The sequence below is a fragment of the Gadus morhua genome, chromosome 15 (genome assembly GCF_902167405.1).
Source record: "Gadus morhua chromosome 15, gadMor3.0, whole genome shotgun sequence".
NCBI classification, from domain to species: domain Eukaryota; kingdom Metazoa; phylum Chordata; class Actinopteri; order Gadiformes; family Gadidae; genus Gadus; species Gadus morhua.
The window spans coordinates 10,641,158-10,669,124 of NC_044062.1; the positions used below are offsets into that span (position 1 = coordinate 10,641,158).

General features: G+C 43.3%; 2 protein-coding genes across 7 annotated transcripts; both read left to right on the forward strand.

Annotated features, from left to right (window-relative positions):
* The first annotated feature begins 278 nt into the window (after positions 1-278).
* On the forward strand, positions 279-13,631 carry slf2 (SMC5/6 complex localization factor 2). 3 transcript variants are annotated; one of them, XM_030378637.1, is made up of 20 exons: positions 279-444; positions 940-974; positions 2,344-2,567; positions 2,707-2,770; positions 3,135-4,669; positions 4,846-4,934; positions 5,046-5,156; positions 5,365-5,532; positions 6,274-6,376; positions 7,834-7,921; positions 8,199-8,340; positions 8,445-8,532; positions 8,839-9,015; positions 9,513-9,607; positions 9,735-9,822; positions 10,103-10,192; positions 10,701-10,778; positions 11,229-11,315; positions 12,408-12,476; positions 13,001-13,631. In XM_030378637.1, the coding sequence occupies exons 1-20, from the start codon at positions 419-421 to the stop codon at positions 13,274-13,276; spliced, it is 3,633 nt and encodes a 1,210-aa protein (XP_030234497.1). In that variant the 5' UTR covers positions 279-418; the 3' UTR covers positions 13,277-13,631. The 3 variants fall into 3 exon arrangements, with proteins under 3 accessions (XP_030234497.1, XP_030234498.1, XP_030234499.1); XM_030378638.1 differs by having other exon boundaries at positions 3,135-4,660; XM_030378639.1 differs by lacking the exons at positions 279-444; positions 940-974 and adding an exon at positions 1,411-1,504.
* A 1,241-nt stretch (positions 13,632-14,872) lies between these two features.
* On the forward strand, positions 14,873-27,699 carry washc2c (WASH complex subunit 2C). 4 transcript variants are annotated; one of them, XM_030378626.1, is made up of 31 exons: positions 14,873-15,026; positions 15,413-15,556; positions 16,050-16,214; positions 16,402-16,470; positions 16,634-16,807; positions 17,111-17,204; positions 17,295-17,356; positions 17,463-17,513; positions 17,608-17,715; positions 17,841-17,925; positions 18,051-18,113; positions 18,262-18,395; positions 18,489-18,561; positions 18,681-18,734; positions 18,820-19,017; positions 19,117-19,286; positions 19,450-19,560; positions 20,150-20,251; positions 20,359-20,451; positions 20,556-20,657; positions 21,061-21,230; positions 21,577-21,688; positions 22,038-22,547; positions 22,725-22,853; positions 23,060-23,158; positions 23,741-23,827; positions 24,034-24,093; positions 24,638-24,868; positions 25,828-26,505; positions 26,651-26,825; positions 27,008-27,699. In XM_030378626.1, exons 2-31 carry the CDS (start codon positions 15,413-15,415, stop codon positions 27,151-27,153), a joined length of 4,449 nt encoding a protein of 1,482 aa, XP_030234486.1. In that variant the 5' UTR covers positions 14,873-15,026; the 3' UTR covers positions 27,154-27,699. The 4 variants fall into 4 exon arrangements, with proteins under 4 accessions (XP_030234486.1, XP_030234488.1, XP_030234487.1 ...); XM_030378628.1 differs by having other exon boundaries at positions 20,380-20,451; XM_030378627.1 differs by having other exon boundaries at positions 17,611-17,715.
* Positions 27,700-27,967: the final 268 nt, after the last annotated feature.

Here is a 27,967-nt window from a genome sequence, read left to right on the forward strand (position 1 = left end):
TGTTATTCCCTACCCTAATCTTTTTGACACAGCACTTGTTTTATTACATAAATACTCTTCGCAACTCCCGTACACGGTTGTTGCTCCGATTGTGTGTTGTTATTTTCTTTTTTTCATTAAATAATTAGGCGGTGACCTGGCTTTGGGCAAGGATGTTGGGTGTGCTTGAGTAACTTTGAAAGGGGGTGATTATGTGGGATGGGGTTAGACACTCAAAGATTTTGTATTGGGGTAGGCTGCCATGGTTTCGGTTTTGATTGATCTGAACTGCATTTACCACAATGCATTGCGCTGGACCTTAGCAGGAGAGCCAGCAACATGCACCAGGCGGGAGAAGGGTCCGAACTATACTGAACATCTTCCTGGACTTACCTACATATGGGGAATTATAACTGTCTATGTCTTCTGCAACATAAACATGTCCGAAAATCAAGGGAACCCACGGTAAAACATAGGCTTTATTTGCTTCACACATAAGGATTGTAGTCACTTCAGTAAGCTAGGTCATGGTACATTACTATTATTTCCTTATAGAACCTACAAGCTAGCTTAGCCGACTGCTCCTAAGTGTATGTTTCGATATTACGATATCGACGATGGCCATTGGTTAGTACATTAAAGGAAGCTCATGATACTGTTCAACTACACTAAGTATAGGATAATATAATCTATGAATTCTGTGGCTAGCATTTCCGGAGTTTTCTGCTTGGACCTTACACACTTGCATCGTTGCTGGCTAACATTTATCAGCATACTTTGGTGATTAATTTAAGTAACGTCAATGTGATGAGTACTATATTAGTTTTCCCTCTTGTTTTTAAACGTCATCCACGAATTCGTATAAGAATATAATTTATGAGGTATACATGTAATGTCTGTTTTTTTTATAGCTCGTCACAAGGTCAGGCAATAAACATTTATGTTTCTAAACTTTTACAGAACCATGTCAGAGTACTACTCGCCAACGGGTAAAGGTAGGTCAAACATTAGGATTTAGGTGATATGGACCTTATTAACATTGCGGAGGTGCTACAAACATGACAAGATGCTATACACAAGGTGCCTAGGCTTTAGCCTTGTTGTGATCTGTGGGCTTATTTATTGAGAAAGATGATCGTATGACTTGGGTGTATCTACTGCTGTAGAAGGCTAAGATGCACAACAAATAATTTAATATTCCAGGAGAGATAGCTTCGGTTTTTTTCTCTAATCACCATTGTGGTCTGTTTTATTTTTCTGTCTAAACGACAGTTTTAATCACACTAGTCGTTGCTATTGCTTGTTTGGCTCATGGTGATATCAATTTGATCAGAAGCTTGTGCAGTTTAGTCCTGCAAGTGTAAGCACATCCTGTGCACAGAGGATACGGAACAGAAGAGTAAGATCCTTGCCTTTTATTAGCCTCTTGAGCAATACTAGTTGAAGTACCAACTTCCCCTAGTTTTCAGTAAACGTGTCTGCTTTGTGTGGATCTGTCTTCACGTCCCCTGTTTTCAGTCTAGAGGTGTGTATAAATATTCTAATGTTTTTTAAATAGTTATTTCGTTTGTATGTGTTCAACTTTTTTGACCCTTTGTGCAGAGACCACTGTAAATTGTTCAATTTTAACAGTTTGAAGCTTAGGTTATAGTCACAGACTACTACATAGGTGATTCAAAGATGCTTGGGTCAGAAGGCAGCTTTTAACTCAGATTTAGCACCACAGCTTGTATTTAGTGTCAACAAATATGTTTCTTCACAAAGCCATGTAAGCCATGCAAACAAGAATAGCCGCGCAAATATAAATGACTAATGAGAAGAAGCAGGCCTTATGTCTCAGTAAAATAATAATACACTGACTAATTTTTTAATGATAAACTCTACAACTTGGTTTGAATCATGTAAAAATAACTGGGCCTTATCTTTCTGCCCAGGCCCTTATCTCTCTGTTTCTGTGAAACCCGGGGAAGTTAACCACTTTTAAACCACTCGTTCTGCAGAAAAATCTCCTCTGTCTTATTTTACGCAGACTCTAGATCTACTTCTTGAGACTGTATGCTTCTTATTGGTCTTCTTGTAAACAAAGTTTACTTCATCTTCCCATATTTGCATGGCTAGGATTTTTTGCATGGCTTGCAAATAAGGGGTCACTTATTTGCAAGCTGTGGTGCCGAGCATTTGCTAGTTAGAAATCAGAAGAGGGTTTATTTCATATCCGCAATGTCTACCATTATGCTAGTCCAGATCATATTATACTATGTTATCTGGTCAATTTTTGTAACTTTTTGTTTGGATTTGGATAAGGAAATTCCAAAAAGGAATCCCTGGTTATTTTTTTTAAATTATTATTTGTATGTATTTCAGTGAAGGACTATCTGGGTTGTCCAATGCAGCAGTACTCTCCATCCCAGCTACCCTATTTCCAGGAGTCCCCCATGAAACCCTCTCAGGTTCAAAACCGCCTCTCATTATCAGTACAAAAGAGGATGTCGCCTCGGCAAAGCCACAAGTCTCTTACCCCAGCCAACACTCGAACTATAGATTCACTCTCCTCTCCAAAAGTGGCCAAACCAGCGGAAAATTTTCAGGTAAAGATCTCAGCCGGTATTTCATCAGGTTCTTAACTTGTACTGTATAGATAGTTTCCAATAAGAACAGTCTTTCTAACTGACGACCGGCAATATTATTCAATGTTCACTTCTGTAAAACTTTCCTTTCCTTTGCTAGAACAATGCTTTCCGAGTACAGAAACAAACTGCACAAACTTCTTCAAGTTTGAAGTTACATCCCGGTAAGATTATCTTACGTGATCGCTCCAAAAATATATCTTCATTTGACTGTAATCCCTTACCCCCTGAGTAGAAATCACATGATGGCGCATGACTTTCCTCAGTCTTCTATTTGCTCATTTGCATAAAATCATTGTGTAAGAAGGTGTCCCAAGTTTTGGTATATATGTGTATATATATATATATGTTTTATTCTTTCTTGAAATTTTATATCTTTCTTTCTGCCGTTTATATCTAAGGATTTTACTGTACTTCATCAACAAATAATACCTCTTACTTAAATGCTAGATTATTCTCAGGAAAGCAATTGCTGGTAAAAATCAATAACTGACCAAATAAACGGTGTCCGTTGTATCTTTTCTCCAGCTCGGAGCAACTGTTCGTTACTGAAGAGGTGCAGTGACTCTGAAGTAATCGACAGCAGCCTGAAAAAACCATGCCTCCAAAATTCAATACCAGGCCCAGTTCAGAACCCAAAATGCGTCGCTAGCCAATCCCAGTGCCTGTCAGCGTTGTCAAGCTCCTCGCCAAGCGCCTTGATAAGGTTGGAGCTGTCACCGGAGAAAACAAACACGAATCTCGCCAAAGAAGCGGCTAGTAGCCCGTCGGTACACTCGATGATGCTGCCGCAATTGAACCCCCCATCGTCGCCTGACTCTGATATTATGCCTCCGTCCAATTCGCCCGGGTTGCCAGGGGTGAGGAAAGCCCACATGGTGAAAGTCACAGAGGATTATGTGTATTTACGTTCCCCAATCAAATCTTCTTTTGAACAACGCTTGAGGATGCTGATACAGACAAAGAACAGAGAAGGTGTCAGAAGCCCATGTCATCGGCTTCGACGGGAGAACAACAGCGCAACTGTGCAGGACTCCAAGGACAGCAGCATCAACAGTAGTGGCCGTCTGGAAAGCCACCAGATAGGCTGTTCTCAGCAAACTATCCCCCCACAGGTAAAGCTGCCCTGTAAGGATGAGAAATCAGGAGAAAGTACCACAGAGGAGATTGGTGACGTGTGTAGGGCTCCAAAACAAACCTCCAAATCCACTTCTACTGGGCCACTGGGCGGTAACACGGGGCAAAATAAATCCATGAGCAGGAGAGCCTCTGTAATACTTGATGACATAGCTGACCTTTTCACCCCCGACCCCTTGATCTACGTCTCAAACCCTAAGCATAAAGCAGTAGTACTATCCACGGCAGAGCAGGAAAAACTGGGCCCCAACTCCACGGAGGGTGACTGTGTTCCAGACTCGGCGGAAGCCGCCTCCTGTACCCCCTCAGCTGAATCTCCTTCTCAGCAAAAACAGCATTCCACTGGCACAAATTGTGCACGTCTAACTGGCTCTGTCAATGTGAAGGATGCCAAATATACGTCTTGCCCTAAACTACCCATACTCGTTATTCAATTGGAAAGGTTGAATATGGATTTGCCCCTCAACTCAATATCACTAGCAGGTGGACTAAAACTCCCAGTTTCTTTACCGAATAAGCAGCTCAATAAACACAACAGTGAACCGGTGGAGGTGCATAAAACTCCTCTCAACCCAGAGAATCGGACATCAGCCACGGGGGAAGCGTTACCCGCAGTGGAGGGTTCTTCTTCCAAAGACCCTTCGTCCTCCGCACGTCCGTCCACAAAGGAAGACGCCGATCATGGTGGGACGATAGTGGTCAAAGACGACGAGGAACCGGGCTTTGACCTCTTCTTCGGAGTGGATCCAGATGAAGCACAGAGCAGTGAAGAGGAGCCGATTCCCACCATGAAGGAGATGCTGCAGATCGCTGCTGAACAGCCGGACATGCCGGAGAAGAAGGCCTTACCGAAGCCCCCCAGTCCCATCTACGCACCTACGCCATCTACGCAGCTACGCACCATCCCCAGCAGAATGGTTTGCTGGGTCATTTAAGCTTCCTATTTGTTTGAAACTTATAGAAACAGTAGTATTGAAAGTGTTGAACTTTTGTTTTGTCAGTAGATTATTGGTTCTAAATAGACAAAATTATAGTAGTAAACTCTAGACCCTGGCAACAACATGTAGGTTTAATGACCCTTTGCTTTTTTTTTTTTTTTCAGCGTCGTCGGGCACTTAAGTCCACCTCCAAAGCACTTGGCTGCAGAAACAACCTGGACCAGATGCTGATGGATATCCGCAGCATTAAGAGGTACCCTAGTCGGATCTTGCTCCCATTGAGCACCAGCCAACTACGCAATGTGGACCATGATGGTGGGAAATGTTGTCCACCGGTTTTTGTTTCCCCCCCCCCCCCCATCAGATCTAAAGACCAGGAGACGGTGCTGCTCTCCTGCATAGACGACGACTTTAGGAAAGCTGAGTATGGGGAGGACGAGGAGGCCTATTATGGGGCCATCCCGTCTGATCAGCAGTGAGTGAGAAGGATACCTTTGACGCGTTCGTCTTTTGCATGACACATTTTTACTTGCATACATACATTTGTTTGATTGATTGACTTTGGCTTCCCTGCCTTGTTACTGTGTTGATACCGAAGTGTAATGCTTTTATTTTCGATTCTTGTATTATTTTTTGTTTCTTCATTATTATCACTCATGCCTCCTGATCTCTTTGTCCTCCAGGGAATTCGTGCAGCGGTTCCCGGTGGTGTCCAGCAGCATCAAGGATGTCCACCCTGGAGAGGTGGTGTTCGACCTGGACACTTGTGGACGCCTCTTCAGCCAGCACACACTGCAACTCAGACACTGCAAGAGCGACCCTCAGGGAACCACGCAGAAGACCCTTCTCTGGTGAGCAGAAGCGTTTGTGTGTCAGTGGTATTTGTTGATTAGTGGACATTTTTATCCAAGGCACCATACATTGAATACATATCCATTTCATCATGGAGCAGTTGGGGGGGTTACACATCTTGCTGAAGGAAACCTTCAGGTAGACCGCAAGCATTGGGGTTCGAACAAACAACCATGCAGCCAGGTGTCAAGCACTAACTAACCGCTAGAGTACTGGACTATACTGCTCCCAGATATTACACATTAATATAAGGCTTGTGACCCCACAGGCGATAATCGCCTTTTTTTATGGAAGCCTAAGAGCATTTGAAGATTATGTTGGTAGTAATAGCATATATGGTCCTATTTGAGTAAATTATCATGGAATGATTTTTCATAATGGTAAGACATTGTTCTGTTGGAGGTTTCAATATTCTACATTGATTTTGGATTTGAACTTACTAAAACGTTCTTGAGTCTTCTTAAAATGAGGGAGTATCGCCAGGAAAAACTCCCATGATGCATTCTGATGTACAAGCCTTATTGGAAATTCTCCATTCATCAATGGTGGATAACAAATGAACGGTACTAACTTTCTACAAAGACAACGATGATCGTTCTCTTTGTTTGTTTGAGAGAGCGGATTGCGTCATTCTCAAAGATAGACTATAGTTTATGATGATTAGGGTTCAAATCTCAACAATGGTTCTAATGTTGGTGCTCCATGGTTACGTGGTCTCTCTCTTGCCCTGCTCTTTGAAGGTCAAGCCCCGCTCAGCTGAATTTACATATCCGCATCGGCATGTTTCAGGACGCATTCGACTTCTCCCCCTGCCCGCCAAAGGTCACACGATTCCTGTTCAAGGTAAGATCTGGTGCGCCCGTCCCACCCGTCTTGGAAAGCCTGGATTTTTTTTAATGTAGTTTCATCGGAAACATATGAACATTTCTCAAATCTCATGGAAAAGAGCTTGAACATTGAGCTACAAAATATATATTATGTTTGTGTGGGCTATATTCAGTCACCATATTCTATATTCAGTTGTCTTCCAAAGGTAAGGAGCTCGCTTGCAATGTTTTTTGAGGGGATACTGGTTTGAGATATTAGATATAATAACAAAATATACGTGACAGAATGAAACACAACTTAACATTAGGGAACACATTTGTAAGCTTTCGTCTGAATCTTTTTTTTGCAGGTCGAGGTGTCTTTCACACCTATTGCAATCACGTTAGCATGATAGCTAATGCTATCGTGCTAACGTAATTGCCAGTTGCTAACGTGAGTCCTCTCAGGCTAAAGTGCCTTAGTCAAAATAAAGGCTGGCATATAAAGTAGTCTTTTTGCATACCCCACTGCACTATGGTTCTTTCCAGCTTTCACCAGATACCCAAAATTATTTGGGATGATTATTTGATTTGATATTCTTGACATTGACTGATTGTACGTCAAAGGTTATTATAACGCTTACTGCGAATTGGTTCAGAGATTTTATTGATAAAAAAGAGATTGTGGTATCATGCTACTCATTCAAAAGATGAGGGTAACCGCTACTGACATTTTATACAATGAAATATTAACCTCTGTGAGCTAGGGCTGGGCGATATGACGATATCATACCGTGGACGATATGAAAGTGTCTACCGGGAGAGATTTGGCCATATCGTTTATACCGAGAGAGAAATTTTTCTTTTCTTTTTTTTTATATTGCACTGCACTGACTGAAGCAAGGCAGGTGTGAGACTCACCTGTTAACTTGAAAAAAAATCTCATTTGTATTGAAGAAACAGTTCTATTTTTACCACCAGCTATTTGCACAGTACATAACTTTATTTTATAAGTGTATAATTAGTATTTAAAATATTTGTGTGATGCTGTGATTTTTATTTTATATTACACTGCACTGACTGACAGCTAGGCAGGTGTGAAGCACACCTTTAAAAGTTGTTTTTGTTTGTATTGAAAAAACAGTTCAATGTTTGCACTATATGACACTGCAGTTAATGACTGATTGTTCGCTACTTACTCCTTTGTAAGCATGGAAATTCAAGTTCAAAATAAAATAAAAAACTGATCAAATGTGAAGTATGGTTATTTTAAGCCATTTATTATTTAAATTTACTTCAAAAATACCATATCGTGATATATATCCATATCGTGATATAAAATTACTCATATCATGATATAAGATTTTGTCCATATCGCCCAGCCCTGAGCACAGATAGGCTATATAAAAACGTTCTTAAAAAATACTTGGCTGAAAAGAGTTAGAACCCGGTCTGCTTCTCAAGTTTTAATGTGCCGTATCTCTGTATTCACAGATGATGTCCGTTCACACTGAGAGAATGATCTCTGATAAGATCCTCCAAGCCCTTTGTGTTATTGCACGCTCTGCTGCTAACCACATTGGTAACTGACTGCATCCTTCACTCACCACTCTGCATGTGTGTGTTTGTGTGTGTGTGTGTGTGTGTGTGTGTTATTGTAAAAAAAGAGCAACAGTTTCACGCCCTTCCATGAACGCTACTTGATTCTTGATTGTCAGCAGATGTGTGAGTGTGATCGTAAAGATAGCAAAAGCGGTCCTTGTCAGTGTTTAACGGGTTATTGATGGTAAAAGCTGAAAAAGACAAAGTAAAGCTAAAACCGGATTTTCCATTACAGTGTTTTTGTGTTCATGTTTCAGTGAAGACCGGTAGCCAGAAATTCGAAGTGTGGGTGCCCAGTGTGGCAGATGTGACGCTGGTCCTGCTAAATATGGGTGCTTCATTTGTCACCCTATTCCCGTTGGAGAGGCTTCAACCTCCCTTCAGTGAAGGAGATTTGCTGTGAGTAGCAACCTCAATAATCACATGTCGACCTTATGTCGAAGCTTCACTTGTTTCTTAAAGAAGTGTGTGTTTGTTTGTTTTGTTTGTTTTCTCTTTGAAAGGGCGGACAAAGATATCAGTAGTGAAAGTCCATCCGACCCCAAGAAACGGAGCACTTTCCCTAAGCACAACTATAGCAACGTTTTCAAGGTGAGACATGATGATTTCAGATGTCTGATATAAATAAAATCAACATTAATCAAATACTAATAACCTTTATTTTATCACACTTTTTAAAAAAACAAGTTTTACAAAGTGCTCCACACAGAATAGAACGGTGAATAAAATAAATCCAGAAAGCAGTATGCATACAAAACAAACACTGAAACATGGCGGTGAAGGCAAGCAGCAGGTGAAGCGCTGCCCTCTAAACACAGAGCAGCGTCTTGGTGTAGACGTCGCCAACCCAAGCCCCTGGCTCACGGCCGTGTTGTGCCCCTCCTCCTCCGCACACAGTACCTGTCGTACTGCATGGACCTGTGCCCGCGGGCCTTCAGTGACCCCGAGCTGCTGCTGCTCCTGGCTGTGAGCTGCCGGCTCGGTCTGGAGGTTCACTTCGCCCTGGAGCCCCACATCGACCTGCGCTGCCTGCAGCGGCACATCCTCAGCAACGTCCGGGACTGGGAGAACATGGTCAGTATCCCCCCTCCCCCCGACCGTGAAAGCCTGTAGAGAGAGCCTTCCCAAGCGTTAGGACCCAACTGTCAGATGGACTGTTTTAAAGAATCACCTACAGGCCATAGGAGGAACATGGTCACGTCCGCACTGTACCTTTTGAGACTGGATTTATGTTTTTATTTATAGATTTATTTACTGTGTTTTTCCGCACAAATACTACAAATTTTCCATGCATTTCTTTGTAATTGAGCTTTTACTATACGTTGTTTGTCTGTTGTTTGAGCATTGGTTATTGCTATTTGCATGATCTGTGTATAACCACTATTTTGCGATACAGATAATCTGCTCACAGCATTTCAATTCACACGCCTATGTCTCCAATGTCTTTGAACGTTAATTCTAATGTGCCGGTATGGTCAATCACAACCAGGAGGTTTGTCTCTCCTCTTCTTGTGACCAACCTTTTAATGGAGGTTAAGCTGCAAGGGTTGATGTTGTTGTTGTGGTTCCAGCTACCCAGAATGTGTCTGGCAGTCACTGAGTTGACGGCCGACCACCATAACATGTGCTGCCTGGTCCAGCTGTTGCCCGATCACGCGCGGGGAAAGTGAGTACCTTGCGTCTTCCATATTTTTCCCACCCACCTCTCTGTTATGACTCCCTCTGCTGTCATCACCAGAGTTATATGATATTGTGGTTCAGGAATAGGTTCAGTGCTCTTGTTTTCTTTTCAGGCAGCTCCGCAGACACTTAAGTGTCTGCATGATTTCCAAACTGTTGGATGGAAGTTGCACCTACAAGCCATCTGTAAAAGAGTTTCAGGTGAGCTCTTGGAGTGTACTGTTGGTTATCTATTTCGTTGCCTGGTCTTAATTCACCTTTTCAGTGTATACATTTATAGATAGATAACGAATGAATATTGACTCGGTAACGTACGTTTGTGTGTGTGTGTGTGTGTGTCGTACTGTGTTTGTGTATCTCTTACCGTGTGTGTGTGTTGTACCGTGTGTGTGTCGTACTGTGTTTGTGTATCTCTTACCGTGTGTGTGTGTGTCGTACTGTGTTTGTGTCTCTCTTACCATGTGTGTGTCTCTCGCTGCAGCTGTCCTACCTGCTGCCCTACCTATCCCGTATGAAGCCCTCCAGCCTCCGCAGCCGCATGCTCTCCGACATGGACACGATAGACCAACAGGTCGGCTAGTGCACCTGTTTTACCTTTTATTCCTAGCACCATTTTGCGTATGGCTATTTGTTTCGCTTCTACTCTTGTTTTAATGTCTATCTCTATTTAATTGCCATTACCGTCCTCTAAAATATTTTGGATGTGTAATTGATTGTTTCACAATCTTTGTTGTTAGATGCTAAAATATATGTATTAAGTACTTATGATTTGGATGAATGGCATTTTAAGGATAAGATTGCATTTTTTTTTTGCCTTAAAAAAAATAAAAAAAATTGCCTATACCATCTGTAATGATGCGTAGATTGTACATTAGTATGAGTCCAATTCCCCATGTCTCTCTTGCAAGTCATTAAACTAAATGAAACTTCCTGAATGAATATAGGTTGGATAAATACTTAAATAATAATGGTTCCTCTACATGCATTAGATTGCTTGTGATGGTGTGTGAGGTCACCCTGAGCCTGTGTTTTATTCTAGTGTTTTATTCTAGTCTGATGTAATCAATTTTTTTATTCAGACCTACTACCTCTGCTACAGCCTGCTGACATTGTTCAGTCAAGCATCCAATTATTCGCTTTTCCAACCTTCGCAAAAGGTATGTCTTCACTTCCTCTCACAAAGACAACACTTATGTTTGATGCTAATTTAGGTGAATTAAGAACGTTTTAGCATTATAATTCTTGGTGGATCATTGACTGTCCTGTACTATTTTATTAAAGGAAAACCTTTAGTGATGCGGTGGGATAAATAGTAGAACACAGTAGGGATGATAATAGGTCAAATCTTATATGAAATCATCAAAGTTTGAAAAACGTGGGATATGATGTAAATATGAACTTGCATTGCCCTCTAGGACAAAATATTATGTTGCATGTACTACTTGTTATTGGCAGTTTTGTATTAGAAAGTAACGCCAATGAAACATTCTGGTTGAAATAAGTGGGAGTTACATCTGCAAGACAATGAAAGCCTGCGCAGCAGGCCCTAAATGAAAAAGTGTTGAGAGTGTGCAGGACTTCATAAATTATCTTCCTTTGTACCTCAGGAGCAGCTCCTGGAGCTGTGCTATGAACTGGACCGCCACATCAAGCGCGACATGAATGAGAATGACAAGTGTCTGTACCGGAACAGGGTTGGTGTTACGGTTTTTCTCCTCTCGGACCCAGCAGTTCTGCTACGTTTAAAGCCGACCTTCTAGGGAAGCTTGAGCCTCACGGAGCCTGAGCCAGAAAACAGGACGGCAACGAGCGAAGTCACACCTCGTTGCCCGTTTTGTTGTAATATTCTAACAAAGCAAACTCAAATTAAGCTTTCAGAAGTGGATTTTAATGAGTGGATTTCTACAGTCAAAGTGTTAGTTTTTCAGACACTTTTACAGTTAAAGAGATACTTCACCGGTGGGAATATGAAGGTTTTATGAATTAAATAATTCAATGTATTATAAATGTGAAGAAAAAATTGAAATCGGTTCATCCTAGCCTGAAAAAAGGCAGAAAGAGTGTTTTCATGGTCTCTCTGGCTCAAAGTAAGAAAACCTCCAACTACCACAGTGCATTGCACTCGCTGCCCCGCCCACCTGTCGGTCTCCCGTCCCCCTCATTCCCCCTCAGTACGCGAGCTCCCGCCCCCTCTCATTCCTTATTGGTGGCCACCAATATGTGTTGTAGTCCTCGGCCCTTCTAGCGGGACATGAGGTTTCTCCCGAAATGACGTCAAACGCGTCATTTGACGTCATTTCGGGAGAAAAATTAGATGAGAAAAAATGGGCCAAGGGGAGACTGGTTTAGACTGATATTTATTTATATATTTATTTATATTACAATAGCGATTTTATAATGATAGAACGCCGGTTCTAAATGGGTGAAGTATCCCTTTAACTGCTGCTAGCGGAGTTTCTGTTTGTCTATTGCAGGCTTGCAGATCCCCGCCTCCAGCAACATATTTGCTATCAGATTGTAGATATTTATCTAAAGTCTTGTGGCACTAAGGTTGTATTAAAAACTAGGTGTTGCCAACAGATTAATTCACACATTGTTGTGGACTATCTTATCCATTTCTCTTCTGAACAGCTCCAATCAAAAAATAAAAACAACAGTTGTTACTTTCCATATTGAAAACATTGTATTGATGTTCAGCTTCGAACATGAGCAAGGTATTGTATGTTCAATGTAAAAACTGGTGTGGTGATGGATGTCCTGATATTAAATGAGTCCTTTCCCTGCAGGTGAATGACCTGGTGGCCAGGATCTACACCACGTGGTTGAAGCTCATTCAAAGGATCCGACCGCTTAACGTACGATCAATTCCCCCTTACATTGTGCATTGGCTTTGGTTTTTCTGTCTCCAAATAATGTGTCGAATTGATCAATTGAATTGGTTTCATTCATTTGACTTAATTGGTTTCATTAGATAAATAAAATTTTATATTTACAAAGCAGTTGTTAGGAACCGAGGTGTGTAAACATAATCGAATCAATCAGCCAAACTTAAGTTGCATAGCACTTTGAGTGCAAAAGTTAAACACATTGCGTGTAAAGAAACAAAACGAGTGTGTATTGAATCACAAAGATGCATAGTAGAGGTAGAAACAAAAGAGCTTCCCACACGCAACTTGATTAGAAGAAAGCTAAACTAAAAGTAAATTTTAAGATGACAATCTTAAAATGGATGGTTTAATACCATTAATAGATTGTGATGTAGTTCACAGTTTGAATGTCCTGTATGAGGGATTGCTGTTCACGGTTGACTCACTGCTGCTGTACACCTGTTGCACTCTAATGCTCATACTGTCAGTAACGCCACCATTCCTCCACCCAGGACCAGCTGTTTGACTTCTGGAAGCCGTCCCCCCAGGAAATGCTGAGCAGCAGCAGCGTTGAAACAAAAGAGATGTCCGAGGAGGAGGATGAGGAGGAGGAGGGCAGCGATGCCCCGGACCAACCAGGGCTCTCGATAGACAGGGAGGAGGAGGTGGATGAAGACATGGATGAAGGGGAGCCCACTGGTGCCATGGAAAACGACAAAGAACCGGAGCAGATGAAGGGACCAGCGGGAGGAGAGGTGTTCACAGCAGTCGTAATGGAGCATTCTTAGGGGGAAAAAAAAAGTGATTTTGTTTTTAGGTGAGGTTCTAGTGAACATTCGGTTGGCACTAGACACTTTGCTCCCACAACTGCCAGCCCAGTGGCACTGAACACAGGAATCTCTGTGTTCAGGGTTTTATAAATTTATAATTATAATAATAAAAACAATAATAATTGCCTTAATCTATTTTCTATTTGCACTACAGTTTGTATTTGAAATCATTTTCAGTGGTTGTTCGTATGTGCACTTTTGACATTATTCCAAATCTTTGTACATTTTATAGTTTTTTTATGCATATAATAAGATACTCTTTGGGTATGTCTTGTTATGGAAGTTTTGATTAAAATGTACAATATCATGTTGACCGATGTGTAGTTTGGCTTTATTGACAAGCGAGTATGGAACCTCTCAGAATAAAGTTTCAGGTTTGTCTTTTTTAAAACAGTCAAGAGTGTGAGTGATTTTAAAATTTCAAATGACTTATTAGACAACAGTATTCTGGACGTTCATGATTTTCTCATACATTGTGACTCTTGATGGTGTGACATGCAGGATGATCCTACACTTATCTCACTTGCATGTTTTAACTAATGGTTTTGCTCAGTCCTGTACCTCTTGAAGGACGGCTCATCGCCTGCTTGTTTTACACCTGGTAATCAATTAAATGTACTTTTTAATTCAATCAACCTCTTTAAAAACACTAGAAACAGTAAAAATGAGGAGAAAAGGAGACAAACCGTACGGATGGTGTTCAAATTGAGTATACTGTTCGACCAGAGATTTAACAGCAGTGACAAATCTGATGAAGGGTGTGTGGGCAGAGAGTGGAGGTGAGGTTGAAGAAGTTATGATGGTGATATGGTAGTATGATGGTGATCGTGTTATTGACTAAACTGACAGTTAATTGCATAGGCCTGTGACATCTCTCACTTTTTAAAACTAGCAAATATTGTCTAAAAGAACCCGGTAACCATGAATCAGGTGACAGGTTACTGGCCTAACCCTTCCACTTCTACCCTTCAATAACTGTTAGGCCTATTTCTGTTAGACGGGATCTCATCCACACTAATATTCAAAAGTAGGCTTCAGATAAATCATACTCAATAAATATAATAGGAAGTATGCTTTCATAAACAATAAACCGGCATCATTTTTAATATTCTTTTGATTGACTCAGTATCAAATCACACGTTACAATTAAAATGTACATTTTGGTCAGAGCAAAGATCAAGTAAGATGAGTAAAATATCAGTATCACTCATGAATGCAATTCAGTTTGAAAGACAGAGTCTAAGAGCAATAAAATTGCGTCTTTTTTTTGACGGCATTACTTTTAGAAATAGTTTAATTGACTCAGCATCAAATCACACGTTAAAATTACGATACAATTAAAATCAAATTGAACATCAAAAAATATATATTTTCGTCTGAGCATAAATCGAGCAAGATGAGTAAGATATCAGTATCATTCTTGAATCAAATTCAGTTTGAAAAAATGAGTCTAAGAAATTGCGAAAAACTAAGAATATAATTCCGTCTTTGTCTTGATGGGGGGCTTTGAAGCTCATTGGTGGGAACTCTGCTCCGCCCCTCTCTGGTAGCTAGGCAACGTTATGCAGGTCAGGTGACTGTCTGCAGACAGAACATGGCCGATCTGTCAGAAGACCAATGAGGAAAAGGCCACATTTTAGCATAATCGATTTCATTTTACGTTCTTTCTGATCACAAATTACCTCGTGAATAACCCGAAACGCTCAAGGTAATATATATATACCCGCTCTAGATCTTGGCATATGGCATGCATTCTTAGGCATTAGCTGTGCTGTAGTTTGTTACTCTATTAGCTCGTTAGCTGGGCTAGCTGGCAAGTCTTTCTAACCTTACCTAACCAGACAAGCTACATCGGTTGTATTGTTGTCAATAACGTTCTATCAAAGCTAGAATGCCTTTCGATTTAAATGTATCATATGCCCAATAGATATTGTGTAACTTCGGGAGCCAGATCAATGTAGCATTAGTATACAAACAACTTGACTAGCTTGCTTCACTCGTCCAATAAATGAGTACATCAAACCTGTTGACTCATGTTGATTGAAGCTAAATGTTTACCCAAGTGGTTGACTTCGACGTCGTAATTTATTACAGATGAGCGACTTTCCCGGTGGAGGGGCGGACGTCCCGAGCCTAAGTAACCATCTGGGGAAAGACAACCAAGTTTGGGAGAGACCGTGGACTCTTGGGGAGATGCGCCAAGCCAGTGCCAATTGGTCTCTAGCAGCGGATTCAGGGGTAAGTCAAAACCTACCCCTTTAACAGATTAATCAAATGGACTTAGTTAGTTTCTTCATTTCTTCTCGTAATTTACTATTAAGCCAAAACTTTTATCTAAAGTGACTGACATAGAGTTCAGTAAGGTGACATTAAGGTGCATGTCAATGACAGGCTCATGGATGCCTACAGTTAGACTGCAGTGTGGACCGAACGCTGGATATGTGGGCTGTGTGTCAAATACTATACTATAGTATCGTTTCATCATTTTCCTGCAGTGCATTAATAATCATTATCATTGTATTATATGTATTGTATAAGTTCGATTCACTGTTCTTTTTACCGTTATAACAACTGAATGTTCCTTCGCAGATTAATAAAGTGTTACCTTCTTACTAGTGGAGTCACCGTCTGGGTATATGTGTTATCTGCTCTGTTGTAGGGGTAGTTACCTTATAAAATGGCCAACGTGCTGGAGCTGTGACTAGTGATGCAAATAATTGTTTTTTCACAGCTATTCCTGTTCCTACAAGACTTTTCCCAGAGAATGCTGTCAAAGACTCATGACATTGAGAAGCAGCTAGATGGATTGATGCGAGACACTAAAGCCACAGACAGCTGCCTGCACTCAGTCTTCAATGACTTCCTCATGCTGTCAAACACACAGTTCATAGAAAATGTAATGTCTCATTTTATTTATTAGTTTGCCACTTTCTAAATGTTTTAGCTGTGTATGTTTCATATTATTTTGGCAGATTTTTGTGTATTGGTTACTTTGGTAGTATCCGAGTGCCCTACAATTTGAAAGAAGAGATGGTTTGTGATCCTTATATAATATATAAATTGAAATTTTTTATCTGTATCAGAGAGTATATGATGAAGAGGTGGAGGAACCCATCGCAAAGGTGGAGAGTGCTGTGAAGCACCCGGAAAAGGTACAAAGCCTTCCTTATCGTCCTTGTTTCTGTATAAAATATTCAGGGTCCTTCATTATTTGAGCATGCTTCCGCCTTTAATACATATAACGTGTGTGTGTGTGTGTGTGTGTGTGTGTGTGTGTGGGTGTGTGTGTGTGTGTGTGTGTGTGTGTGTCATTAGGAGAAGACTCGAGAGCAAAAAGAAGCCGAGCTAATTCCCAAGATGCAGGAAGCTGTGAATTATGGTCTGCGCGTCCTGGACTCTGCTTTTGAGCAGCTGGACATCAAAGCAGGGAACTCTGACTCTGAGGATGAGGAGGCCATGGACAGAGTAGAGGCTATACTGGAGCCCAAGGTGCACACACGTACCGCACACGCGTACCGCACACACGTACCGCACACACGTACCGCACACACGTACCGCACACACGTACCGCATACACGTACCGCATACACCGCCATGACCTAATTGGTCTGATTTGGTAGAGCGGAAATCAATTGAATTTGGTAGAGTGCAAATCCTGGGCCAACGACAACAACTGTCCAACTTTCCGATTTTCGGTCGATGTTGCAGACCGTGAACCCCCACATTACGCAGTCTCTTATATGAAAAGGTACATGGAATATACATCTAAAACGTGGTTCTCTCTACTCTAAGGATCTGTATGTGGACAGGCCTCTGCCATATTTGATCGGCTCACAAGCCTTCATGGAGCAGGATGATGTTGGACTTGGCGACCTCTCCAGCGACGGTAACACAACCTCAGTTTACATTGCTTAATGTCTGCAATGGAAGGTGCGCTTTGTTCTCATACATTTGTCATGGTTCTCTCCCATTCCAGAGATGTCAATCGACAGCGATCGAGACAGCGTCATCGAAAGTGAAGACGGCAAAGGAGAAGTTGTAAGAGACAATTCCCCATAATGCTCCTGTAACCTCAAACCAATACATGGAAACTGTATACAAAAACAGTGTGTGTGTGTGTGTGTGTGTGTGTTGAAACTGACAGCAGTCGGATGAAGAGTTTGAGGAAGCGGAGGGTCGCGGCAGTATTAACAAGGTGAGCTAGCTTTTACTTCGACCAAACATGGCTTCTTCTTCTGCCGTCTGTTAACATTATGAATCATGTTGAACCGTGAACCCTTCTTGTTCAGAAGTCTTCTGTGTTGAGTTACGAGGAAGACGAAGAGGAGGATGAGGATTCTGACATATTTGGAGAATCCGACAAGGAGGAGGAGTATGAAGATGAAAATGAGAGAAAGGTATGTAATCGCTGATATTTATTTGCTTGACAACAATAACCGCTGTTGGCCATTTGAGTACTTTTTTTAAATCATGTTCTTTGGTGAGCTTTTGAGTTTTCTGTGGCTTATTTACTCTAATTTAGATTGCAAGCTCTACCTCTTTTGTGGATGAGTTGGCAGCCCGAATCAAAGGGGATCCAGTCAGCAAAGGGGAGGAAGAACGCGCCTGTAAGACTTCTACCCATTTCCAATATGTGTCCAGTTCTTGACCATCGCCTGATCCATGCATACACACACACACACACACGTCTGTTTCTATTATATCATTTTCTCATGTATTCCACATCATGTAGCATTGGCATCTTCCAAGAAGAGAGCTAAAAGCAAGAAAGTGGCCAAAGCTGAAAAGTCACCCGGTAGGGAACTCATTTACCATCCCCTGTTCCCATCACCTATGCTCATGTGTGTATACATGTGACATGCTCCACCTTCATGGTCATTGTAATTTTCTCTGAAGTCCAGGGGGTTGTTTTTAAGGAGTTGTGGATTTTCTCAACACTGCAGCTGCTGCAGTCGTCAGACAGGAGAGCGATGACATGTTCCAGCCTCCCAGGATGGAGGAGGAAGAGTTCTCTCCATTTGGTGGTGGAGGTGGCCTCTTCAGTGGCGGGAGGGGGCTGTTTGACGACGATGACGAGGTAGGGTCTACCTTTTTGAGGCTAAAACATTTTCTCATAGATCATGGCCGACAGCTAACCCAGTTTGGACCGCCCCTGTTGTGTGTCGTTCAGGGGGATCTTTTCGGCGACACGCCTAAACGTACTGCGTCGGAAGATAAAGCCAAGAGCGCCGCTCACATGGCCGGTAAGGCAGGCTTTCATTTATATTTATTTATAACATGATCTCGTCTGCATAGTAGGCCTCATTAATGATCAGTCGTGTGTGTGTGGACATTTTATTCTGCTTTACTTTAATCTACTTAGAATCTGTGAAGTCTGAGAAGAAGACACCTGCAGGTGCTGTTTCAGTATTCCCAGGTAAAGGTGTGCATGTGTTCGTAAAGGCGTGCATGTGTTCGTATGGGAAATGCAGCTAAACAAAGTCTTGTGCTCTTTCTCCTAGCTGATAACGGCCTGTTTGGCTCAGGGCACAGCACTGCTCCAGTGGAGGGCAAGGAGAACGTCACCCATGGGAAACCCAAAGCCCACCCATCTCCCAAGCAGCCCCCCGTGAGAGCCAGTGGAATAGGTGGTGGACTGTTTGACGACGAGGAGGAAGAGGACTTCTTCAGTGGGAGAAGCGTGAAAACGTCCAGCTCCGGTGAGAGGGTGTGACCGTGTCTTTACAGTATGTGTCCCTCTTGGTGCATTTGACGATATCCACTTCCACTGAATACTGCAATGTCCCTTTCCCCCCTAGCTGAAAGGGGAAAATCCAAAACGAAGAAGGTGGCGGATCTCTTCTTGGGAGACGGAGATGACGATGAGGAGGATGAGGGGGATATCTTCAGTGAGAAGTCAGCAGTCCAACCGCCGGTGCTCAACAAAAAGGAAGTCGTGGAGGAAGGGGCTAAACCCCCTGAGAAAAAGGTGAAAACGCACGCACATGCGTGTGTAAATATTATTTAGAATGATTATGTTTGGTGCACAACCATGGCATGCTTTGTTGACCGTGTGCGCTCTGTGGCTCTGTAGTCTGTCTAGTCAGTGAGGAGATTATATGGTAATGGTTATTGGTTTTCTTTCTGTTCAGATGCCTGCTGGGGCTATTTCCATCTTTGGCCCCGGAACTAAGAGCCTGATGACGGAGAGTTTGAGAAGACGGCGAGCATCGACCAGCGAAGGCTCTGAGAAATCGGAGGAGGTGTGAATACACACAGTACACGTCCTGCCGTCTTTGGCTCCCAGGCTATTCACCTGTTAAAGCTGCTTTACAGTTGTGTTTTTTTTTTTTAAAACCAGTTCCAATCGGATGGAACTTTATAATTGTTTACTCTTAAGTCAAAGAAATTGTTAAATCACATCAGAGTTTTTGGAGACTATGGGGGGGGGGGTGTATGTAGCGATTTTTTATTTTTATTTTTTTGCCTCTAGGGGGCCCCCTTGTAGTGGCCCGGGGCCCCAAGCAATTGCGGGGCCCGAGGCAATTGCCTGGTATGCCTAATGGGATGCAGCACCTCTGCTCTCATGCAATCCCGATGAGAGCGACACGAACTTCGTGTGAGCAAAAAAAAAAAAAAAAAAAAAAAAAAATTTATAATAATAATTCATGTGCACGCAGAGACTATGGCGGCCGAAATTAGACTATGGCGGGGCGCCATAGTCTCGTCAATGTGTGGGAAACACTGAGCTAGTATCCACAATGAGTAGAAAACACGTAATTGTGCTAGTACTATTGAACCTCTGTTTTCCAGCAGCATCACAGGATCACGAACCTTTCCGTGTTGTTTCAGAATGGTCCTCCGGTAGAGACTCCTGTAAGCCATACCACACCTGGTAACCAGACGCAGATACCCCAGGCTAGAGGTCTCTTTTCGGACGACGAAGATACGCAGGTATGGTTCGAGAGCCTTTATAGGGGATCAAGATCATCAATAAGTAGGATCAGTGGATGTATGACCTATATGATTTCTTTTTATAATTCTTTGCTTATTTCTTTGAGGTCTTTCCAACCCCCTCTAAGAACCAGTCCAAGCCCGGGTCTGCACAACAGCCCAAGGCCCCAGTGTCCTTGTTTGATGACGAGGAAGAGGAGGTGATTATTTGTCACAATCATATCTTCTATCTCCCTTCTCCCGTCTATTTTGTTTTACTTTTACACTTGTGTCTGTCAACGTGACCCTGTTCTTCCCCTGTCAGGATCTGTTTGCATCGGTGGCTAAATCCAAGCCAAAGCCAAGCCAAGCTAAAGCCACCACACCCCAGCCCCAGAAGACGCTGTCCCTCTTCAGTGATGACGAGGTATGAGAACCCTTGAACTCTGAGCCAACGCCAAGAGCCAAGAGCAGTTGAATGCACCTTATTCACAGCACTTTGAATGGATCGAGGGACCGATAAGGTTCTGTGTGGAACATTGAGGTCAGAAAGGGGCAGGATCCTATTTTAAGTGGGTTTAATTTTCTAAATCAGATGAGATAAGATGAAGCTTGTTATTCCGTGGGGGAACTAAGGGTGTCACAGTATAACGTAAAACAAATTAAGTGATAACAAAAGGAGAACTAAAAGTGTTAATAAAATCAAGCTAAAAATTGTCCATTTTTTAAAGTAGTCATTATTGACCTTCTATAGATGCATGAAAAAAGGTGATTTCCTTGGTGAGTAACAGGAAACCGTGTCTGTTATTGGGTCAATTTGTGAATGACAGGACCAGTGGTTGGGTTCTCAGCCCGGCACAGGGAGGACGGAGACCAAGACGGGGGTGATGAAGGCCAGTGTAAGCGCCCCGTCCAACCTGCCCAGCGCTAGAGCCCCTCCCAACGGCAGCCTGTTCGATGACGAGGACGAAGACCTTTTCGCCACTGCCAAAACATCCAGGTGGTTTTTACTTTCTCCTCATCCGTAAAAACAAGGTCATGGCTTTTGTTCATTGTCCCTCTGTTCAAAATAAGCACTGGGTTCCGTTTTGGTATGTGCCTTGGTAGAGACAACCACAGACGTGTGGTGGTGTGACCCTGTTCACATCAACAAAGACACGCAATGTACTTCCTGTTTTAAGGAAGTACAGTCAAACTGTCAAACTGGTAATTTACCAGTTCCAGAGTGGAATTTACCCTTCTTTTTCACTGTTTTTTAAAAGACTAGAATAAAAAGCTATATGATATGTTACAGCAATCCCTGTGTCCAATCGCTCTGCTCATAGTTGTTGTTTTTTGGGATCCAGTCCATTGAAGTCTCAGAGGGTGGCGTTATTATTTGAAGACGACGAAGACCAAGGATTCCTCTTTGGCTCCAAACCTGCCATTGGCTCCAGTGCTAAAGCATCAGCCACTAAAGTGAGTCCACCTACTCTCAGTCATTCTTAAGTTAGCAGAAGCCCCAACCCAAAGGGACTCGCATTGAATTTGAAGATGCACGTCATTAAGGAGCTGGTAGGGGCTAGGCATCTGGCTCAAGGATGCCTGCAGGTAGACTGTGGACCTCGGTGATCAAACCCAGTACGTAACGTCCAACAGTCGAAAGGCACCCTTGCCCTGTCTTTGGTCCACACAGGTCTAGTTGTATTTCATTTTGAAAAATAATGTGTTGCTGCAATCTTCATGATTGCAGCATGATCTTGCTTCGGTCATCTCAACGTCTTTCTCGCTCTCTCTTCATCATGCCCCTCCCAATCTCTCCTGTCAGGCCCCTGTTGTGGCCCCCAAGGCCCCAGCCCCGTCCCTGTTCGACCAAGAGCCCCGCAAGGAGGTTCCTGCCTCGGGGAGCGTGGTCGAGAAGGCCAAGCCTCCGGAGGACACATGCGATGGGGAGGTCCCCGATCGGCAGCCCCCCTCCTCCTCCTCCTCCTCCTCTTCCACCTCCTCCACAATCTCCTCCTCTCTGCCAGCCAGCGATCGAGAGCCCAGGAAACAGAAGCCTGCGGGGGCTGTCAGCCTCTTCGGGGGCATCGACATCATGGCCAGCAGGCGCAGAGAAGGAGCTGAGGGGGACGTCCTTACTGAGGATCGCCTGCCGCCTCCGGATGTAGGAGAGGAGGAGGAGGAGGAGGAGGAGGAGACCACGGAGAAGACAAAAGCCAACCCTGTCAGTATTTTTGATGGGGATGATAACGACGACGACGATGAAGAAGAGGACAGCGATTGGAATGTTTCCGGTGCCGTAGTCCGCCCACCCATCACTACAAACACAAAACAGGTGTGTTCCCGAGACAGTATACATTAACCATTATGATTCGATCTGGGAATATAATACATCAAGTAAGAATGAGTTCTTACTGTGTGTGTGTGTGTGTGTGTGTGTGTGTGTGTGTGTGTGTGTGTGTGTGTGTGTGTGTGTGTGTGTGTGTGTGTGTGTGTGTGTGTGTGTGTGTAGCCTGCAAGGGAACAGCAACGCACAAAGAGCACAGGTGTGTTCCAGGACGAGGAGCTGCTGTTCAGCGACAGGCAGCAGAAGGACAACGACCCTGATGTTGACCTGTTTGCCACTTCAGGGAAAACCGTGGTCAGTCCACGTGTGTGTGCGTCTTGTTCTGTGTGTAGGGAATCTTCTGTGTGTGAGCATCTGCTCTGTTCACGCATTACTTAAAACACATGGGATATCCTTGCAATCTGAAGGTGTCAATGAAAGGTACAGTGCCTTTGTGTGTGTGTGTGTGTGTGTGTGTGTGTGTGTGTGTGCTAAGATACAGTACGTGTGTGTGTTTTCAGAGCGCGAAGCCGAGCTCCGTGAAGACAGACGTGCCGAGCCTGTTCGCAGACGACGAAGATGACCTCTTCAGCTCCGCTAAGCCCAAGCCTCCTCATCCGGTAATGAGATTCCTAAAGCGGTTGCAATCTCTGTTGATTCATGTGTTTCCCGTGAATATGCACATTGTCGTGCTCTTGTTGAAAGTAGTTTTGAAACGGGTCGCTTTTAACTCACTTTATTGTTAAAGTATTCCGGTATGGTAACTATGAAGCAAAAGGGAGGGAATTGTATCTAACACTTGTAGAGAGAAATATCGAGAGCTACTTCGAGCCCCGCGCTTAGGCCCGAGGCTCTCTGCGGGGCGCCTATGATTCTCTGACCTCCTCTGGCTCCGGGCGCTGCAAATGGACCAAGTAGGCGTGGCCTATGGTGGGCGTGGCATTTGTGACGTCTTAGCTGCGGCCTCCTGTCTTAATGATGCTGCCTTCTGTGGCTGGGGTAGATATTACCGCCTGTATGTTTGATCCTGCTCCCTTGTGGCTATGTGGGGGTAATGCAGGTTGTGTGTTCGATCCTGCTTCCTAGTGGCTATGTGGGGGCAGCTTATGTGCTTCAAATACGTAAAAATATCACTATAATGACACCGCTACATTGGTTCCTCAAAAGGGAGAACAATAAACGGTATATTTTTCAATGTCTAGAAAATAGCGAAGAAACCCAGCAAACCCAAACAGGAGCCCACGCCGTCATGGAAAGGCATCAGCGCTGCTTCCACACCGGACAGCGAGGTAAAGTCATGGTTTGGTTCAGTCCCTACTCAATCCAGTATCACAGGATTTATTTACCACAGACTTTATGTTCAAAGTTTTTTTTTTATCAGTTTCTTTGTGTTTATTCCAAATTATTTGTATGCCGTGATTACCAGTGCACGGATCCCAAATGAGAGGAATGAACCGAAAGACAAAATGCATTGTGTTTTTATGCAACTTTACAGAGGACAGCAGCAAGCCCTGTAAAGGCCAAAGATCCCTTGTCAAGGATCGGAAAACTACAAGTAATTTTAGTTTTTTTTTTTTTTACCAACCATACTTTTTGGTTTCCTATCTTAACCCTTTTTCCTTTCCCTAAATTTCTTCTGGAAAAAGACGTTTCACATTCCTACTTGTCTGTTTCTCAGTAAGGTTTCTTGGACTTCATTTGAAACTGTTTCTGCCTACTGAAAAAATACAACTATTATTATCAATCGGTGGCATGACCCTGATCGCTCTGTGGCCAGACTGAGGGCATGTATTCGGCTCAACCTTTTGAGTCATTTCTTGCCAACATTTCTATGGGGAACTGTGGACTTTTTTTGTTGGCTTCAACCTCACCCTTCCTCTTATTTCTCTTTCGCTTCCCTTGATTCCATTTAAAACTAAACCAGTACTGTAGTTGCACAATGGGATAAGCTCTAGGTCTGCATACATGCATGTAGTGTGTAACCAACTTGGAAACACATATCCATATTTTATTTTTTTTACATATGTTCCTAAGTATATCCATACTCCCGATGCAACAGCACTCACCAGGGTATTCCTTCCTTGTTTCTGCCCACCCAGGCCAACCTTGTGATCAACCCCAAGGCAATGCTCCCCGGTGCGGCCCCCCGTATCCCCGGGGCTGGGGGCGCTCTCCCGGGAACGCCCCCGGGCTCCTCCTCTGGGGTCTCCAGCTCCAGCCTGAGCCCCAGCCCCGTCACCACGCCCCTGGGGTCCACCCACTCGGGCATGGAGCAGGGGGTGAGCTTCGAGAGCCCCCTCCAGGTCGCTCCGCTGCCGAGCACAAACAAGGTGTGTTGCTGTGAGGATGGGGGGGCTGGGGGGGAGGGAAGGTAACGTAACTAATCTAGAGCCGAGTCCAGGTCAGCATCTCAAGTAGTCAGCATCTCAAGTAGTCATCTGTTCAATGACCCTCTGCAGATTAATTTGGTTTGAAATGTTTCATACTTGAATGTTTTGTGTTACTGAGTACTCTCATTTAATTAGGTTAACCCTTTCTCTTATGTTAATGCATTGAACGTATTCTCTGGTGTGAACCCCTCGCTATTGTGAGGGGCTGATCCTCCTATTGGGACACTTAATTTCTAATGTCAATTAAATAAACCAAATGGGAATGTCTTAATGGGTTTTTTAAATGAATGCATTCAACCTATCCTGTATAGTGAATTTCAGTCATTTCAACTACTTCTCTAATCTTAAATCATGCAAAGGTAATTTAAAATAACCTATCCCAAGCAAGCTAGATTTTGAAAGTATTCAACTGAAAAAATACTCTGCCTCCCTCCAAAGCCCCTCCCCAAAGACATGACTAGCTCGCTAGCTATTGCAATAGGTGTGCCTAGCCTGCCTAGCCTGCCTAGCCTTGTGAATGACTCGGCATAGAAAAAAAAAAAAGAAATTGTTATTCACAATCAGTGCATGGGCAGATTGCTCTAGGTAGTCAGTCAGGTGGGCCATTTCATAATTTAATTTTGGCCAAATTAAATTCAATGCCATAAATGTAATTGATTGCATGGGCTTATAATAGGCCTGCGACAATCACAGAGACCTGCTTTTATTTTTTTGATTGCCTGTTCGGGATGTAGGGAGAATTTCGACAAATATGAATATAAAATAAGATGCTAAAATAAATGGCCTCACCTAGCTTGAATAGAGTTAACCCTGTCTTTGAATGTGAATACAGTAAACTGCTTATCTATGCCGATACCCTTACCCGACCTAATGAGGCGTTGAACCATCTCCTCCTGCAGAGTCGTGTCAAAGGCTCGGGCCAGCGCAGGCCCCAGTCTCGGGCGGCCAGGCAGCAGTCAGTCCAGCGCTCTGTCTCTGACCAAGAGGACAGCGCAGTGGAGCCGAACCCCCGGCTCAACCCCACCACGTCCGCTCTGGGCTTCCCAACCACGGGCCCAAAGCCCAACCTCCGCGCGCCCCGCCCCATGCTGCCTAAACCCAGTGGGACCAGTGCGTTCCCCACGCCCTCGCCCTCCCAGCTGTCCTTCACGGAGTCCCTCACCAGACCCTCTGTCCTCTCGCTGCCCGTGTCCACCCACCCCGGGGAGACGGACTCCAGTGAGGTCAGCGGCGACGCCCAGCCTATGCTGTCCTCCTCCGACGAGGACCTGTTCGGCTCGGTCGCGGTCAGCAAAAGCAGCGCGCCTCCCGCCCCCAGCATCACCAAGAAGGCCCCGGACCCGTCTCCTGCCGGGGGGCCCGCCCCCGTGTCTATTTTCGACCAGCAGGCGACCAGTGACCTGTTCCAAAAGGTGAAGCCGAGGGCGAAGAAAGCACAGGCGCCGTCCTTCATGGAAGACGCTGATGAGGATGGCGACGATGACGAGGATATCTTTGGAATGAGCACTGGCTCCACCCCGAGTTCAACCTCAGACAGCAGGACCCCCTCCAGCCCTGCCAAACTGGATAGATTTCAGGTACAGCGGTTGTTTGCAATTCGTAATGAAAATTCGTATATCGATTACAACTTGGAAGAGGTAGTTTGTAGATTGTGGAAAGAGCGTTAAGGATTTTATCTGATTAGCATTCCATTTCTTTGTCTTTGGTGTTATTTCTTCATAGGACAACGAAACCACTCTGCCTAAAGCTGGTCACAAGAAGCACAAAGAGAAGACGATGGAGGCCAGCCTATTTGATGACAATGTTGACATTTTTGCTGATTTGACGATGAGTTCCGGAGCGAAAGATAAGCCCAAGAAGAAGATGGACACCAAATCGATATTTGACGATGATATGGGTAACTCAATTGGAAACAAAAAAAAAATTCTGATGTGTGATAGGTTCCAAATTACTCAGCGACGCCCAACGATCGATCTGTTTTGAACTGGCACGTTTAAACGGGAACTGCACGAATTTACCTAAAACCATTTTTATTCATGATTGTCATAATAACACAACTTTTTTTTTTTTCCTCCACAGACGATATTTTCTCTTCAAACAAAGTAAAACCAGTGAAGAAGGCTCCTCCTAAATCGAAGAAAAGCAAACCAACCCAGGACAATAGTGTGCCGGCAGAGTCTGCAAACATATTTGATGATCCGCTAAACGCTTTCGGCGGGAACTGAAGAGCTTCTTTTACTTGATTCCGTGCAGTACATTTGTACAATTTGACAGTCACTATTTTGGAAGACAATTAAGGTTAAGGAAGCAGAGTTCGAACGACAACACTGTTAATAGACTATTTATATGAAATATCGTGGCTTATTTTTGGAGGGATAATAAAGGAGCTAACACAAGTGATTCCAATCAACGTCCAACAAGCATTTTAAAATCATCTCAGAAGCATAGCAATGTATGTAACAGCTATGGAAAAACGATTCACTTTATGTAATATACATAGCACTTTACAAGCATACTGAATGCTTTGCCTCATTGCAGAGACTTAACAGTAAACCATTGTTCAACAAACCTTTGTTTTATTTGGTTTTGCCATGTTGAGATTCCAAGTCATTTAGTTTGTGCAATTTCATGGTTGTCATTATGTGTTTACTTCACGCCACTTGCTTCTCGCCAGTGTTTTTATTATTTCGAAATATGCCTATTTCTTAACTTTGATTGTGAAAAAATGAGATTTGTTTTAACTAAAGAAACGTATTTTATGCTACCTGAAATGTGTGTGATTATTTCTTTTTTTTTTGTACTCTATAAATACTGGAACAATAAATACTGGAACAATGCATTCCAGTATCAATTGAGTGATTGTTGACTAATTGTCCAAATGTATTACACTAAAAGAGTGATGACTCCTCATTTAGTATATCAGGCCTAGCTTCACACAGTGAAGCAAACTGTATTTGATCTGGTGTTCGAGCCTGGTTACTTTTAAATGTAATTGATATCCACACATCGATATGTGGTGGTAATCTAATATCACAGTAT